General features: G+C 48.0%; 1 protein-coding gene across 3 annotated transcripts in view; it reads right to left on the bottom strand.

The window, feature by feature from the left end:
• The window catches only part of KIRREL3 (kirre like nephrin family adhesion molecule 3), a gene marked incomplete at both ends in the record, with an annotated part of 535,014 nt that overhangs the window by 76,666 nt on the left and 441,476 nt on the right, over nt 1–16,872 (bottom strand). For all 3 annotated transcript variants that reach the window (XM_080929684.1, XM_080929686.1, XM_080929685.1), the window contains 2 exons: nt 9,417–9,566; nt 15,263–15,412. In XM_080929684.1, coding sequence (XP_080785810.1) covers nt 9,417–9,566; nt 15,263–15,412 — 300 coding nt within the window. The remainder of the gene's footprint in view (nt 1–9,416; nt 9,567–15,262; nt 15,413–16,872) is intronic.

Genomic DNA, 16,872 nt, shown 5'->3' with positions numbered 1-16,872 from the left:
CTGTATCCCCCTGCCCCCACAAGCCTCCTTCCCCGAAAAAGACAAAGACAATTTATTACTGTCTGGACCTGGTTTCTGACCACAGGGCGTTGCATCCCCTGCCTCTGTCGTGTTTTGGCTTGAACAAAGTGGTTGATGCTCTCTTCCGGGTTGGAGCCCCACGCCTCTCCCAGGTTCCCACTCACCTTGTCCGTGACCTCTATGAGTGTGCTCCTGGGGGAGGATGTGTGTGGATGTGTAACTTTGCCGCTAAACCATTCCTAAAGCTCCACCCTCCCTCAGCCCACTGGCCGCCGAGGCTTCTGTTGAACGGCGTTTTCCTTTCTCATTTCATGGTGTAATGGGGATTCATTGCCAGTTTTAAATCCATAATTTGCCATGAAAGCCTCATCTCAGGCCTGGGCTGAGGTCAGAGCAGAGCAGTGATGAGCTATTTTTAGCCCTTAGAGGGCTCCCTGTCCAACTCAGTCTTTCTAGACTCACCCTGGGCTGGCTCAGAGTCCCAGGGCTGACTCCAGGATGCCAGGACAGGAAAGGGACAATTCATTCATGTGTGGCATGGTATTCCTGCTCGACTCTTATCTTCAGTGACGGTTTCTCTGCATTCCATTTGTCACTGGGAGAAATCAATAGGGAAGCAGACTCAAGCCGATGAACTGGCATTCTCTCTGCCCCTTTCTTCTCCGGGGCTGACAAAGGGTAAGAGTATCTTCACCACCCTACAAGAATCCGTCCATTTTCCAATAGCCACTGATCTTCTTGGTCAACATTGTCACACTTTTCTACCGTGTGGACACTGATGATCTAGCTGTACTCTATTCCTTGTGTGCAGGGACACATATGTATCCGTGTGTGTGTGTGTGTGTGTGTGTGTGTGTATGTGTGTGTGTGTGTATACATCAAGGCATTAGTTCAGAGACCAAGGTGTCTATGTGTATGGTTATGGGTACGTGGGCAGGAGTTGTTCACATGGCCAGCACTGATCTGGATATCCTGAACAAGAAATCTAGCAGGGTACCAGGACAGAGGTAGCTCTCTTGTTTGTGTTTTATGATGTTGGAAGCTTGCCTAGATAGTGGAAGCAACCCATGCCAGAGTAACTAACCTCATGAAAAGTAGGACGGACCAGAGCTGTCTGCAGGCAGATGACCCCTGAAGGTTGCAAAGGGAACCCATAGAACTGTTGGTCTTATACTGAATACAGACACCAGAGGACTTGGTCTTGACTTTTGTACATTTCTGTGGTGTGACATTTGCTGAGTAGGTGAGCGTGCTCTGTATGCTTGACTAAAACTGTGGAGGACATATTGTCCTTGCTCTCAGAAGCTGGGAAGAGGGACTCAGGAAACAATACCCTTTGTGTGGACCCCCCAGATCATGAGTGGCTATGAGAAAGTCACGGGTAAACTGTGGTGTGGATTTCCACTTCATTGTTTCAAGCTCCTGGTTTTACCAGGGAGGCAGTGCTAGTGGTAGCAATGTGAGATTTTTAAGTCCCAGGCTGGACTTTCTGTTCTATGTGGACCTGGAGAGTTGCCACTGTTCTGGGTATGGTGACATCACACTGTAGAGGTATGTCCTGGTGGACCTCAGTCCCCTGGAGATGAAGGTGAGGACACTGAGGCGGGTGGATGCAAACTATTAAGACTGCGGGGTCTCAGGGCAGGAGACTGAGCGCCCTTGTGTGTGCAACAGATCCTAGGCTCCTAAGGACCTCCCTGTTTTCCATGCCCTGGTCTTGAAAGCCTAAGAGGCTGAGAGGAGGCCTATTTGGGATGTCACCTCCAGCTTTAGTGAGGTTCTGGACAGGCCACATCAGGCTTCAAGGCCACTTGGTAAGTACAGGCTTGGTACTGGCTTCCCAGCTCTTGAAGATTAGCCTGTCTGCCTCTACTATCTCTCCCGTGTATAGGCAGGGAATGAAAGCTTCCTGTTTGCTTCAACTCCCGATGGCTTCCTAGGCCTCCTGGAGGTGGCTTAGTTCTCGGGATACCCTTTTCAGTTTTCTCCATGGTTGATAGCTCTAGTTAGGGAGGGGTCCCAAGTTCAAAGAGGCAGGAATGACAAGTGTCACAGAGTGACCCAACCGTGCACCGTGTAAGCCAGGAGTGCCCGTGTCTTTCCTGTCCCTATTAACTGTGGTATAGATACTCAGGGTTGCACAGAACCCAGCTGTAGACCCCAGAGATCACTGCCTCAAGCTCCTGAGCCTGAGGTGTGTATTTAGAAGAGAGGTGCTTCAGTCAGTTTGGCAACTCCATAGCTTTGAGTCATGTTCACTTTGATCTGATGGGGCGAAAAGGAGTGTTACGCCGGAAAAGAAGGGGTGGGAAATGGCTAAAAGAGAGGGAATAGGGGGGCACTGGTGGCGGTCTGGACCACCTGGAAGGGCACAGTAGGAGAGGGAAGGACCTGGTGTCCAGTGGAGTTTACAGAAGATGGTGTAGACTACTGAGGTTGCCTCCCACATGGAACTTGGGAAGATAAGGATGTTTTTCTATGATTTTTTTTCTCACTCTCCTCTCCCATCTCTGGCTTGTTTGCTGCACCTATTTGGGAGTGATTGAGGGTAATGAATGTGGCAGGAAACAGGCACACAGCCCAAATGAGATACTGCACCTAAGACCAGGCCACAGCCCAGGCTAAACAGACTTAATAAGGAGATAAGAAATCAATTCTGCTTGTCTTCTCTGCATGTGCCTGGGAGGGACCTCGGGGAATCCGGCTTCCCACCTGCTGTTTCTGTGAACAAGCTTCTCTAGGCCCGGAGCTGGTGCTCTGGGAAGGAGGGTTACTGGTGGTGATTCAGGGCAGTGAGCAGTAATAGCAGCAGCAGAACTAGATAATATAATAACAACCATATGCTTCCATGGCTTGCTGTGGATCAGGCACTATTTTGAGACATGCTTGCATATGCTGTTTCATTAAGTCATTCTTGTCACCACAGAGGCACTATGGTTATGTCTCCCACTTCCCATGCAGGCATAGGGGAGCTGAGCAACTTGATCAAGGGTACACAACTGGTAAAGGAACACGGTCAGGTTCTAAGTGCAGGCAATCTGGCTTCCAGAGTCTGGGCTCCAAACCGTGAGAGGTTCCAGTGCCTCTTCAAATATTATCCAACATATTACACATCCCACCATGCCACACCACACCACACCACACCATGCCATGTCACACAACACTACCCAAGAGAACAACAGGTATCACAACATCACACTATACAACCAAACACCACATGACACCATGGCATTTGACTATGCCACACAGCACCACACCATTTGATACTACATCATAGAAAACCACAAACTGTCATACTACACACTACCACAACACACTGGGCTACACCATTCAATACCATACCACACCACACACTATCACACCACAAAACACCATATCACAAAACACCAACATGATCATAACAATATCATATCACCTGACAAAACACAGTATCATACCATACAATACAATACTGTGTCACAGAACGTCACACCGTACAACACATATAACATCATACTATGTAATATTACTCAGCGTCACACCATACAACATGATATCATAGGACAACATGCCACACTATACCCTATAGCTTTCATGTAAGCTTGGCACTACTATCTGCTTACACTGTTCTTCCTCCAGCTGTCTCCAAGCCCTGTTGCTTCAACTGCCGTAATGAATATTCATTGGGTACCCAGTGTGTATTTCCAGGCTACGTATGAAGATTGCTAGATGCTCCTGTCAGGCTCCATGTTAGAAGTAGACAGGAAAAGAATCACTCTCACTATAGCATGTTGTTGCCATGGAGCCTACAGACAGCAGAAGGAAATACAGAAGACAAAACTCAGGCTAAGGTATCTTCAGGAATGATCTTCTTAGAAGAGGTGATGCCTAAAGTATATCTCATCAGATGGGCAGCATTTAGCCAAGGGAAGATGCAGAAAGGGTTGTAGGAAGGGCTGGAGGCAGACTCTGAAGCACCAAGAGCAAAGCAGGTGTCTGGGGCTAAGGGGTAGTGGGTAACACTGGGGAGAAGGAAGATGGCATACCTTGGGGACTTCATGGGCTATGGCAGGGATTATGGGTTCTGTTGTAAAAAGATAAATCCTCCCCACTTCTTCAAAATGTTTCAACTATCCATACATATGTGTCATTTTATGTCAAGTAGCTCAGGATGGATTTGTCCCAACCAGTACCTAGATTCAGAACCACCTAGAAGCCAGGGCTCTTCTGTACCATATCAGCTCTACAGCTATGATTGGAAATGCTCAAGTAGTCACAGCTCCTCTCTGTCACCTTCCGTCGTTTCAGAACTAAGAACTGAGTGCTTGTGATGGCTAATCTTCATTGCCAACTTGACTGGATTTAGAACCATTTAGGAGTCACACCTCTGGGTATGTGTGTAGGTGTGTTTCTAGACAATTAATGGAGGAATAGACTTAGCCTGAGTGTAGGTGGCACCATCCAATGGGATGGTGGACCAGACAATAAAAGGAATAAAGAGGAGAAGAGAGCTGAACATCAACATTCATTCCTCTCTCTGCTTCTGATCTCTACTGGTATGAAGAAACCTGGCTGGGGACACTTATCACCTTGGACGAAACTGGTCTCATCTGCCATGACTTATCCCCTTAAGCCCTAGGCTAAAATGAATCCTCTCCAAGTTAGGCTGCCTCTGTCTGTCATTTTGTCACAACAACAAGAGACGTAAGTAATTCAGAATTGCTGCCCATTCTGTGGGAGAACAAGCTAAGGAGTGTTATCAGTTTGCGTTCTTCATGTCTGGGGCTTGACGTCACTGTAAAGGATAGTCCTCTTTATTTTCACTGACTTAGCCTCCATCTCAAAGTATTCGTGTTCGGTTAGGAAACCTGACTTCTAGTGAGAGACTCGAAGGTAGCAAAATCAATATTAGACTGGGTCAGGAGGGAGAGGGCCCGGGGAGAACATCGGATTGGGCAAAGCCCTTTTAATAATAAGCTGATATCCAACCTCCTTTTCTCTCTGGGCTCCTTCTTCTTCAGCTCTACTCTTTCTTTTACATGGAATTTATTCCCTGGAGACATTATAATGACACACTTTACCTGCTACATTTCATTGTCATTTGTCAGCTGCCTTGTACCCAGCTAAATGCAAGCCTCGCCAGGCCAAGGATGGCTCTGTCTTCTACTTACTGAAGAATCTTGAGTAACTAGAAATGAAAAGCATCCAGGACACATTTCTTGATCCAATCCACGGTCTCTACTTCCTCTTTGGCGGAAGTCTTTGCTACCCGAGTCTTCTGGCGTTTGGACAGATCAAGTATAATGGTGCCTTATAGTCCTGACCCTGAAGCTCCTGCACATGGTAACAGTATAGGTACTGTCATACATTGGTATATTGCTTTAAAATGGACAGAGTGCCACACAGTTCTTTTTTTTTTTGTTAGATGGCATTCTCTTTCCTCATCGAGGCTTCCTCCTCCACAAGGTTTCTACTGTTCCGTAGCTCTCCACATGTATGTGTGGGTCTTGTGATGTCTGTTTAAGCCACTGATTTCCAACCAAATGCTGTGAGTCTTTAATACAGTAAATTACTTTCATTGATACTTCATACCTGTAATTTTGAAATTATTATGAATCATGATGTAAATATTTGAAATGCAAGATATTGACATATGACCCCTGAGAAAGCATCATTTGATGCCTCCCCTAAAGGGGTCATGACTCATAGGTTGAGAACTACTTATCTAAGCCAAGCTACTGCAGAGATGGCTAAGGGTGTGTGAAATCTGGGTACCTAGGGAGTCCTGGCCCAAGGTCTGAGGGGACTTTCTGAGGTCCTGTTTCCTAGCTTCAAGATGGACTGCTGTCAAAAGCATCATGAACAGTTAGCTACCTTCTCGGCCTCAGGCACCACTCGGATCTTTGCTCCAGAGGGGAATGGCCCATTTTCCTAAAATAGTTGGTGCAGCATACTGGATTCCTCTGAGTGGAAATAAGGCCTTTTGGGAGCTGAATAATTCTTAGACACCATTTGACTAGTCATCACTTCACATTTCGTAGGCCAATAAACTGGGACCCAGAAAGGCTGAATAATGGTATCGGGGTCACACAGCTGACTTGAAGTCTGAGGTTCTTTCCTGGATAGAAAGACTTCCTGAGTTGTCTTGTGTCTGGTAAGATCTCGGTGCTTACATGGGCTGCGTCAAGGGTAGCCCTTGGCCGCTGGGTAGATTGCTGGGGAAACTCAAGCCGACTATAACCGGGGTTATAGCTTTCTTGTCTGGGGTGGCCGGCTTCATAGGTTACAATTCACTCCCCCACCTTCCCCCCACTTTCTGGCTCCTTTCTCCTCTGCCTCCCAGGAAAGTGAAAGCTCTGCTCAGAGTTACTTCTTGCCTGATTACATCTGAGTGCTGCAAACACAACGCTAATTAATGTGTCTGTGACTCTAGGCTTGGCTGCTGGGCTGTCCCCATTCCCTCCTGGAGCTAGGCAGGCTTGGAGAGCTGGCCCCCTGGCTTCTTTGAGCACACTGCCGGCAGATGCATATTTTAACAGTGCACATCTGCTGGCTATATAATCTCTCGTATTTGCCCTCCTCACTTGGCGCTTTGATGGAAGACCTCCGGGGGACTCCGAGTCTTCCAGCCAGAGTGTTTGCTTTGCGATTTTGCCGGAATACCATCTGATTCTGCCCTCACATCGTCTGCAGGTTCTAATCAAGCTCTTACTTTATTTAATTAAAAATCTATCTCAGGCAAATACAGAGTAAATTAGGAAGCTCTCCTATTCTTGGAACACAGGGAAAGTGTCCCTCCTCAGGGAACTGGCCCAGACACTTTCCTGGGCTGAGATGTCAGAATGTAGCAAGTAGGGGCTTTTGGCTGGTTGGGAAGGAAAGCAGCTTGAACAACCTTAAGTGTCCTTAACAATCATCATATGTGTTTATCCCCAGAGTAAAAACCCTTTCCAGTGGCAAGGTTGGCTACCAGTTAGGGTGGTAGGATGGGAGTCCTGCAGGACCAGGAGCCTAGAGAGGATCCGCAAGACTGGGAGGGACCCTCAGATTCCCCAGGATGGAGAAGTGGGAACTCTTCACCTATAGAAATAGCTGAAAGGTCCTGAATGGGGAACCAGGCAGCCTCTTTCCCCCACCCCCCCAAATCCAGTTTGCTTGGGAGGATGGTTGATGTGAGGAGATGCCACTTGGTACTTCCTTTCCATCTGCAGGAATTCTCTGAGTACTCTGATGGGCCCTTACCCTTCAGAATTCCAGTCAACCTTTAGACTTGAACAAATATCTCAACCACACAAACCCAGTTCTGTGCCCTAGGCACAATGCCAGGTCATGGCTTTGACAGACACACAGAGAAGAATGAATGTCTTTTAGAGGTGACCCCAAAACAAATTTGGGTCTGTTCAGATAGAATCCTGAGGCCCTGTTCTAAGAAGGCTGGCTTTAAACCAGGAGGACAGATGACATTCTGCTGGCATTTGGGACCAGAAGACTGGGCAAAGAGCGTTGGTCTGGAGCTAGGGAATGTTGATTTTAAATATTAATTATGAGCTGTGTGACCACCTGTGCATGCCTTTGCCTCTCTGAGTCTCCCCAAAAGCTTATCAGCAAAGCACATGTAATAATATTGAGTTTCAGTATAGTGTAGTTTGTTGATTAACTGAGATAAGAAGGAGTCAGGAGGCTCAAGTGGCCAGGCTTGTGGTAAATCTTCTATGGCTTTAGGATGGGGTAGTGTTCGGTTTTAGCTCTTGCATGGCGGCCTAGGAATAAACAGTGCTTAGGCCCTCTCTTTTCAGTAGCCTCATGGAGGGTATGAGGGAGCAGAGGAAGGTTTTCTGAGCACAGGGGCTGAAGGTGAACATCGTACAGATTCATATGGCCCATCTGTTCTGTTAGTTTGCAGTAAAGCCCAAACCAGGAAACATACCCGGCCTTCCCCATCTCCTCTCTCAATCCTACAATGCACGGCAACCCTTTCTCAATTTAACCCCATCTCAAGGGGAGAACAAGAATGGCTACTGCTCTCTGCAGTGTCCTTGTGTCTCCCATAAGGAATGCCTTGCCTGGCCCCACCTCCCAACCCCTCTGCTCTGCAAAGGGCTTTCCCACCCCTTTCCTGCCAGGCAGAGCTGGCTCCTGGGTTGGAAGTAGGTGAGGTTCTGAAGCTGCCCCTCACAGCCTCAGCTCAGGCTGAGCAGCTAAATGGTCCTCTGTGGCCTGTCTGCCATTGCACTTGGAATCATGCACCCCTCGTGTTTAGCTGTGTAGATCTGAAGATAACCCGATACGCTCTTAAATATTTCATCTCAGAGCACGAGCAGCATCCCAGCTGCCGACTCTGTCATCACAGAGCTCCACAGCCGCTGCCAGGAGGCAGCCAAGGCCAGGCTGGGGCTTCTCTCTCTTGCCTGCCCAGGCTCTATCCACATGGGTCTGGCAGAGATGAAACTCTAGAGGGCCAGGAAGGTGGAACAAAGAGCTCAGGCATGGAGACCCCAGTCCAGGCCTTCTGCTTTTCTGAGCCTCACTTCCTCACAGGACTAACAATCCCTGACCCAGTCTAGAGGAGCCCTGAGAGGCTGCTGGGAGCTGCTTTGCAACTAGGAATGATGATCACTTCTGTGAGGGGACAGTTTCCCCACAGCTCGCTCTTCGTGGAAAACATGGCCAGAGGAAGGAGGTAACAGGGTTGAACCCTTAACTCAAACTGGAAAGCCTAAGGCAGCAATGAACAAGTCCCCACTTCACCACATCTTCTGGCAAGTCTGCTGTATTGGGAGTGTGGGAGTCCTTCAGCAGGGTTGTCCCAAGGACATTTGAAGGGGAAAAAAAAAGACTAAGGTGAAAAATTGTAAGAATAAGGACATGAAATGAAATCTCACTGGAATGACTTGAGAACCAGGACTCCAGGGGACCAGGGTAGAAAGCCTCTGGAATAAATGTCTTTGGTAATCCTTCTGCACACTGAAGTCACGGAGGACCAAACTTGAGCCTCATTCCTAGTAGGGGATCAGGTCCTATAGGGCTTTCCTGGCCCTTTTGGAGGTCATCTCTGGAAGAAAGGTCTTTCAGACTCTTACATTCTTTTCAAGGCTGGCATTGCTACAGCAGGCCTGGCTTCATTTACACTGCAGAGCACCTAGGACCCTCATCTACTCCCTGAGGTGCAGCCAAATACATGGGGTAGGACAATAATAGGCTGGTGGTAATATGCTTCCCTAAGGTGGGGGACCTTTACCTGTCCCTCTGGATGGAGAGAGAAAAGAGGGCAGAAGTAGGTGAAGCCTGACGGAATGGCATCTAAAGGAGAGCCTCCCACTGCTAGCTTTGTGGCTAGCTATCATCCAGTAGCTGAGCCCTTGGTGTTTCCCAGAGTCCTTATGCCGTCCCTGCATGCTTGTGTGTAGGTGACTTACCCAGGACTGTGAGGCGTGCGGGGCGGGACCGGATGGCAGCCTGGATGGCCTGGCATTCATACACAGCATCATCCTGCAGCTCAGCCCTCAGGATCTTCAGGTGATGCTCTCCTGAGAGGTGGTTCCCCACCACCAGGTACTGAGGGTAACCTGGGGAGAAAACAGAGAGATTAAAACCATCCAGTTGCCAATTTCTAGGGTGCCATCTGGCGATGTCATGAACCCTTAGATAGAATGGCTTAAATCTCTCTGGCACAAGGAATTATACATCTAGTGAACAGTGACTCAGGCAGAGGCTTTCTTGTCTGACTTTTTCCCTTCTGCCCAAGAAAGGTCTTTCTGGAAGGCTGACTAGCTGACTTCAAGTGGCCTTCTGATGGCCAATATACTGGAAACCTTATTTCTGTGGTAATACTTTCTCTGAGTAGCTTCCTTACTGGTTCCTTCTCTTACTCCCAGGGCCATTTACCCCCAACTCCACCAAGTTTTTGCTTCTTTATATTTTAAAAATTTATTCCTTCCTTCCTTCCTTCCTTCCTTCCTCCCTCTTTATTTCCCTTTCTTTCTTTCTTTCTTCCTTCCTTCCTTCCTTCCTTCCTTCCTTCCTTCCCTTCCCTTCTTTCTTTCTTTCTTTCTTTCTTTCTTTCTTTCTTCCTTCCTTCCTTCCTTCCTTTCTTCCCTCCCTCCCTCCTTCCTTCCTTCCTTCCTTCCTTCCTCCCTCTTTATTTCCCTTTCTTTCTTTCTTCCTTCCTTCCTTCCTTCCTTCCCTTCTTTCTTTCTTTCTTTCTTTCTTTCTTTCTTTCTTTCTTTCTTTCTTTCTTCCTTCCTTCCTTCCCTTCTTTCTTTCTTTCTTTCTTTCTTTCTTTCTTTCTTTCTTTCTTCTTTCTTTCTTTCTTTCTTTCTTTCTTTCTTTCTTTCTTTCTTTCTTTTTTCTTTCTTTCTTCCTTCCTTCCTTACTGGCTTGTTTGCTTCTCTTTATGTGTGTGTGTGTGAATACAGATATATCACCCACATGGAGGTCAGAGGACTGCTTGTGGGAGTCAGTACTCTCATCATGTTGGTCCTAAGCATTGAACTTGGGCCATCAGGCATAACATCAGGCACCTTCACCGGCTGAGCCATCTTGTTGGCTCCCTCGATGTGCTATCAGAACCCCAACCTTCAAGCTCTTTTACTGAGCCTTTTACTTTATGGATGATTCCCACGTTTTCCCCTGTTTACCTGTGTAATGCTAATTTATCATATGGGCTAAAATGATTGGGACTTCAGAGGGAAAAGGAAACAGTAACACTTCCCTTCTTAGCTTAGGGGGAGCTGGGGTGGTGGGGTGGGTACCTGTGACAAAGGGGCACAGCAGTGGGAGCCAAGTAACCTTTGCTCCGGCCTTTGATCTCAGTGAAACCCAGCATAAAAGCAAGAATTTCACTGTGTGTGTGTGTGTGTGTGTGTGTGTGTGTGTGCGTGTGCACAGGGCATACTGAGCAGGCAGGCATGGCTGTGGGATATTGGATCTGGGAAGATGTTATCCATATTCAGTAGTGTTTGCTAATGTGATGCAGAGGGGGGAGGGGAAGGAGAGGGGGTTAGGAGAGAGAGAGAGAGAGAGAGAGAGAGAGAGAGAGAGAGAGAGAGAAGGGAGGGAGAGAGCGAATCTGAGGTTCACAAATAAAAGAGAAAGCAAGGGCAAAACAGAAAGAAGAGGGATGAGGGATTTATTTACTTGGAAGGGGTCAAGAGTGACTTGGAGAGGTTTGTCCCAGGAATCTAGGAGTACAGGACACCTAAGGTAAGCTGAGCACCATGCACCGTGCGCCATACCTGCCCACTTCTGGGCATTTCTACCTCGCATCTCCAAGCCCCAGGGTCTGATTAAGTACTTAGGAGGCACTCAGGACACTTAGGAATCTGGGGCCTCAGTACATACTCACTGGTGATGAATAATAGATAAGTAAAAGTTTGAAGACGATGAATCATTCAGCAACTGCTGCGTCCAGCAGGCTGAATGCAAACACTGACTGCAGCCCTGGCCATACACAGGCTCTTGCTGTCTCTGTGGTCTTGGACCCTAAGCCTCTTCTTCTACCCCCTCACCTGAGTTCTGCTCTCCTCACAGCCTTTGCACTCTGACATGACGCATGGATTTGGCTCTGCCCTGGTTGCCTTTTCTCCTCAGAGCCCACTGTAGATAAGCTAAGGGCGAATGAGGGATGGGAGAGGGTGGGTGACTGTACCAGGACCCATCAGTGCCCATCCTTGGTCATTGAAGTGGAGAATCCACGGTCTTCCCAAAGGCTTGGCAGCATGTTCTGTGGGCTCTTCTGCAACTGAGACTGTGCTGTCCTCCTCATGACACCAAAGGACCCTGCTCTCCACAGCTAAGCAGGGCCAACCAAAAATGACGCCAAGGATCAGCTGCACCCAAGGAGGATACTGCCTAGCCGGCTCCCACTTTCCTGCCTTCTGATGGGTAAAGGGAGCAAGCCCAGGCAGGTGAAGCTGGGTTGCCAACTGCTACTGGTCTCTGTGCTGCTGCCCTCAAGCCCAGCTCCGTTCCTGCTGTTCTGCAATTAGGTCTGTCCCCTGCAGGCATCTTGGATGGAGCTGTGGGTTTTTTGTTGTTGTTGTTGTCTTACAAGCCATCAGCAGCAGGATTTCACGCTCATGAGTGGTGAAAAACATCAGTGATAGGTTTGTTTGTATTTGCCTAATTAGGCAGGGAGCTGCGATGCTATCTCAAGGATTGGCAGCTTCTTTGGAAAACACACACAAGAGCACAGCTTCAGAGGAATTTGTAGCTCTGTCCATGGTATTTTTGCTCTCTGTGTTCTCTAAGGAGGCGAAGATTCAGAGCGGCTGGGCTCTAGTCATGGTGTGTAGGTTCAAATTCCAACTCAACTCTTCCTTGCTCGGTTACCTGGAGCTTAGCTCTGTTGTGTCTCAGATTCCTTATCAGCAAAGTGGGGGCCTCATAGGTGAAAATTACAACAGGATAACTGGCTTTGAGCTTGTGTCAGTTTTGCAGTAACCTTTCCAGGTGCTAAAATTACAGATCTCAGCTATCACACCCCCCCATCTTCTATATATGCTAATTTAAGTAAAATGATGACAGGGTAAAGGGGATGACTCAGTGGGTAAAACACTTGCTGTGCAAGTGTAAGGATCCATGTTCAGGTCTTTAGCAGCCCAGAAGTTGGGTGTGGTGTTACTGGGGGTAAGGAACAGAGACTAGTAGATCCCCAGGGCCTTCCTGTCCAGTCACTCTAGCCAACTGGTGAGCTCTGGGGTCAGTGAGAGAACCTATCTTAAAAAATAGGTAGACTAAAGAAGACAGCCAACATTGGCCTCTAGCCTGTTCTATAAAGGTGATTTGAATGAAAATGCCTCCCTAGGCTCAGCAGAGAGTGGCACTTTAGGAGCTGTGGCCTTGTTAGAGTAGGTGTGGTTTTATTGGAGGGAATGTGTTGCTGGGGGTGGGCTTTGAAGTTTCAAATGCTCAAGCCAGGCCTGGTGTCACTCTCTCTCCCTGCTGCCTGAGGATCTAGATGTAGAACTCTCAGCTTCTCCATCACCCTGTCTACCTGCATGCTGCCATGCTTCCCACCGTGATGATACTGAACTAAACCTCAGAAACTGTAAGCCAGCCCCAGCTAAATGCTTTCCTTTGTAAAAGTTGCTGTGGTCATGGTGTCTCTTTACAACAATAAAAGCCCCCAAACAACACACATGGGTATACTTACCTACATACACATGGGTACACTTACCTACACATACACACACACACACACACACACACACACACACACACACACACACACACACACATACACACACAATGAAAAAAAGTACAAACGGCAGAGGAATCTGTCCTTCTTGGAAGGGAGCAGACAGTGTCTCAACCAGTTAGATTAGTAAGATAGTTGAGTCAATTTATTTTTCTTCAACTGTTACTCTGTCCCCTTTCAATTAAAGGTCGGTTATAATCTTTTCCTCCCTTTGGATAATCATAGATTCGTAAGACATCTGAGAAGTGCTTTTTTAGGGGAAAAATGCTCTGTCTGCACCTGAGAATGTGCCGACAAACATTTTCTTTCTGGTGTCCCAGCCTTGATGACCATAAAGACACCAGTATGTCAGTGAGAGACTCATGTCTGGTATTCTGAGTGGGGAATCATGGTTAAAATGGAAGAGGGAAGAGCAGGAAACCCTGTGACACTAGCCCTCACTTTCTCTGTCTTATGCACTCACCAAATCTTTGCTGACTTCAGCTGTACTCTGTTCCATCCCCCTTGTACCAGGCCAGCGAGGGGGTATGTATGGAACCTGTGAGAATCTACCATTATGGCCAGGATGGCGTTTTTGTGGACAGATATTTCTGCGAAACCTGAGCTTATAGATTCTGCAGCAGAGATTCATTCTCCAGGAGAGGAAGCCAGCTCAGGCCATGGGTTTACTTGTCTTTAGCACCAGCACCCAGATCCCGGATCCTAGAGAACCAGGCATGGAACCTCAGATCAGAGATGCAATTTTCTGTGCCTTGATGTCAGTTCTATGATTTGTCGTCCCTGTTGGCCTGGGACCTCCACTTGGCCACTGAACTAACGAGACACAGTCCCGACAAAAGGCTGATGATCATTGACCAGGAGCCCATACTGTCCTCTTTATTAGTCATGGTGTTGGTCCAGGCTCACGGCTGTCCAGAGCATAAGCAATTCTCATTTGGGGAAGTCATTGCATTCTCCCAACTCCCTAAGGTACCAGAGCTGAGCATCTCTGAAGTTGGCTGGCTCCCATAACAGTTAAACTTTATGGCCGCACAGTATATTTTGGAGATATTCTCGGGTTATTTTATCTCTGCTCAGCTGGGCTGCAGCGTTAGGCCCGTGACTGTTATTGACCATCGCTATAATGTTTCAATATACATTTCTTTTGGCAAGACATAACTCATATTTTAAAATATTAATTTCCCAGCCCCAGTGTTTCCCAGTGCACTTCAATTTTTATTTTCCTGCAGCTGTACAGTATGAATGAGGTGAAACGACTTCCCAGCCGAATGCATACGTCTTATCCATCCTCTGTCCCTAGATGTTCCCAGATGGCAGGTGAGTGACACCCAGATCCGTCCTTCTGAATTTCATCATGCATTTTAGCCCAGCAACCAGCCCCTTGCTCGCCCAGCCCAGGGCAGAGGAATGACAGAATGGTCAAGCGACATGGACTGGCTGTGTTTTTTTATGCCCTGGGGAAAGGGTAGGTTGGCAGGGCGTTTGGATTCTGAAATAGCCATTCAGAATAGTTACCAAATGATATGGCCTGGCATAAGCTACAGGGTTGACGTGCCAGTCAGCAGCAGCTGCAGGAGGCCCCCATGGTGCAGCTTGCCTGGGTAGCTGAACAAGGTTGGCAGTTAATGTAAGCCCTTCCCGTCTTTTCTTCCCATCATGAGATGAATCCTGGGAGAAGCAGATTTTCTTGTGAGTTTTCAGCTCATTGGCTCTCTCCTTGGGTGGGAAGCTGGGCCATGCCTTGATAAATGAGGATTCATTTTGGGCCAAGAAACAGGAGCACATGATGTTTGGAAAGCAGACATCATGGGGATTGTGTTGGCTTCGGAATGAATTCTGTTCTAGGTTTAGGACCGGCCACCAGAGTGGGAATCAGTACTCATAACCAGAGGCACCTAGGCTCGTAGGGATCTAGATTCACGCGATGTCAGGAGAGTTGCAGAACTGGCTGGGGATTTGAGCCCCAAATGAAATACAGAGCTTCATAGTAGGACAGATAGGGAGAGGCAGTGTATGTATGGAGCCCTTTCTTTTGTATGTGTTGAGGAACCTAGAAGTACTCACTTGAGAGGTCTCTGCCTACACCCAGAGCCAGGCCATCTTTGATCCACAGGACGAAGCCATCATATTCTGGGATGGCACACAGCAGAGTCACTGGCTGTCCTGACACCACCACTTGATCCTGGGGCTGCTGGCTGAAGGAGTAGACTTGACCTGGGGAGGGAGAAGTACAGCGGTCATTCAATGAGGCCAGCAGTGCCCTTCACTGCTCTGGACCCAGAGCCAGGCTGTCCCGAGAACCCAACTCTAGCCGAGTTCCCTTCTCTCAGGGTCCGACTCGAGACTTTGGACCCCAGCCCCTCTCTTATTCAACCCCAGTGCTGACCCTTCTGGATGAACCTCAGCCACCACAGGACATGCTACCTCCCTTCTCTGGGTTGGACTCCTACCTAACTTCACTTGCTCAGGAGTCATACAGTTCGAGTTCAGCCTGGAAATCCAGACAATGGGTGGCTAGTATAAGACCTTGGCAGGAACTGGTAGCCATCCCTACCTAGAGTCTTCTTTCCTTTACATCGTTTCATTTTTAAAAAGTTTTATTTTATTTATATGAGCACACTGTAGCTGTCTTCAGACACACCAGAAGAGGGCACTGGATTCCTTTACAGATGGTTGTGAGCAACCATGTGGTTGCTGGGAATTGAACTAAGGAGCTCTGGAAGAGCAGTTAGCACTATTAACCTCTGAGTTGTCTCTCCAGCCTCCTTCTTTCATTTTTTAAGGTTGGCTTTTAGAGTCTCCCTGTCGGGAATCTCCTGGAAGCCCAAGCCTCTCACCCACACTTCCAAGCAAGATGCCACAGCCTTTGAAACTACCAGCTCATATTTTATTAAACAAATAGTTTGCTGCACAGGTGAGATGCTGGGCTCTATGCAACTTTAAGCATCAGCTCATGAATCCTCTCGTTCTGTTAACAGCGTAATCGCAGTAGGCACTGGCTCTACATGGAGATGGGGACGATGATGTAAGTATGGAACAAACAAGAGTAGCACTGAGCTGACTCAGTACTTCCAATGCTGGGTGTACTATGTGAACAGCACTCCTCAGAGCATCAACAGATAGCTAGCTCTTCAGGGCTGGGAATCGACATGTTTGTCAGTGGCTATCCATGGCAGGTTTGGGGCTATCTCATGCTGTCTCTGAGGGTTGTTCTCATCCACTGAACTTGGCTCCACCATGCAGCTCCCAAAGCATGGACTTGGGGAAAGTAGGGAGGAATCATGATCTGTGTTTTGGGGAGGCCACAAGGAGGGGGCAGTGGGTCACTGATGATCTGAGATAACTGCAGTTGGTACTTCTCCATACGCCCCTCTCCTAGAGACAGTGTGATGCCTCAGGGTAGAAAAGACCCCACTGTTTTATTACAAAGAAACCAGGATCAGAGAGGCACAGTGACAGGATCAAGGTCACACAGTGGAGCTGGGGCTGGAGTGGGGTTCGCTTGAGTTTTGAGCCGTTAGTTTGTTCCCACCCCAGCCCTGAAGACACCGATATTCTGTGGGAGGGAAAGGAACCTGAGAGTCAGATGCTGCCTCCTTCCCACAGCACCACAGGTGACCTGGACTTGAATCACCATCTTACACAGAATGGTGGACATAGGGAGGGCTGAGGTC

This window comes from Micromys minutus, assembly GCF_963924665.1.
Source record: "Micromys minutus genome assembly, chromosome: 16".
In the NCBI taxonomy this organism is placed as follows: domain Eukaryota; kingdom Metazoa; phylum Chordata; class Mammalia; order Rodentia; family Muridae; genus Micromys; species Micromys minutus.
Note: the sequence above shows the minus strand (reverse complement) of the source record. Positions and strands in the feature narration are given on the sequence as shown.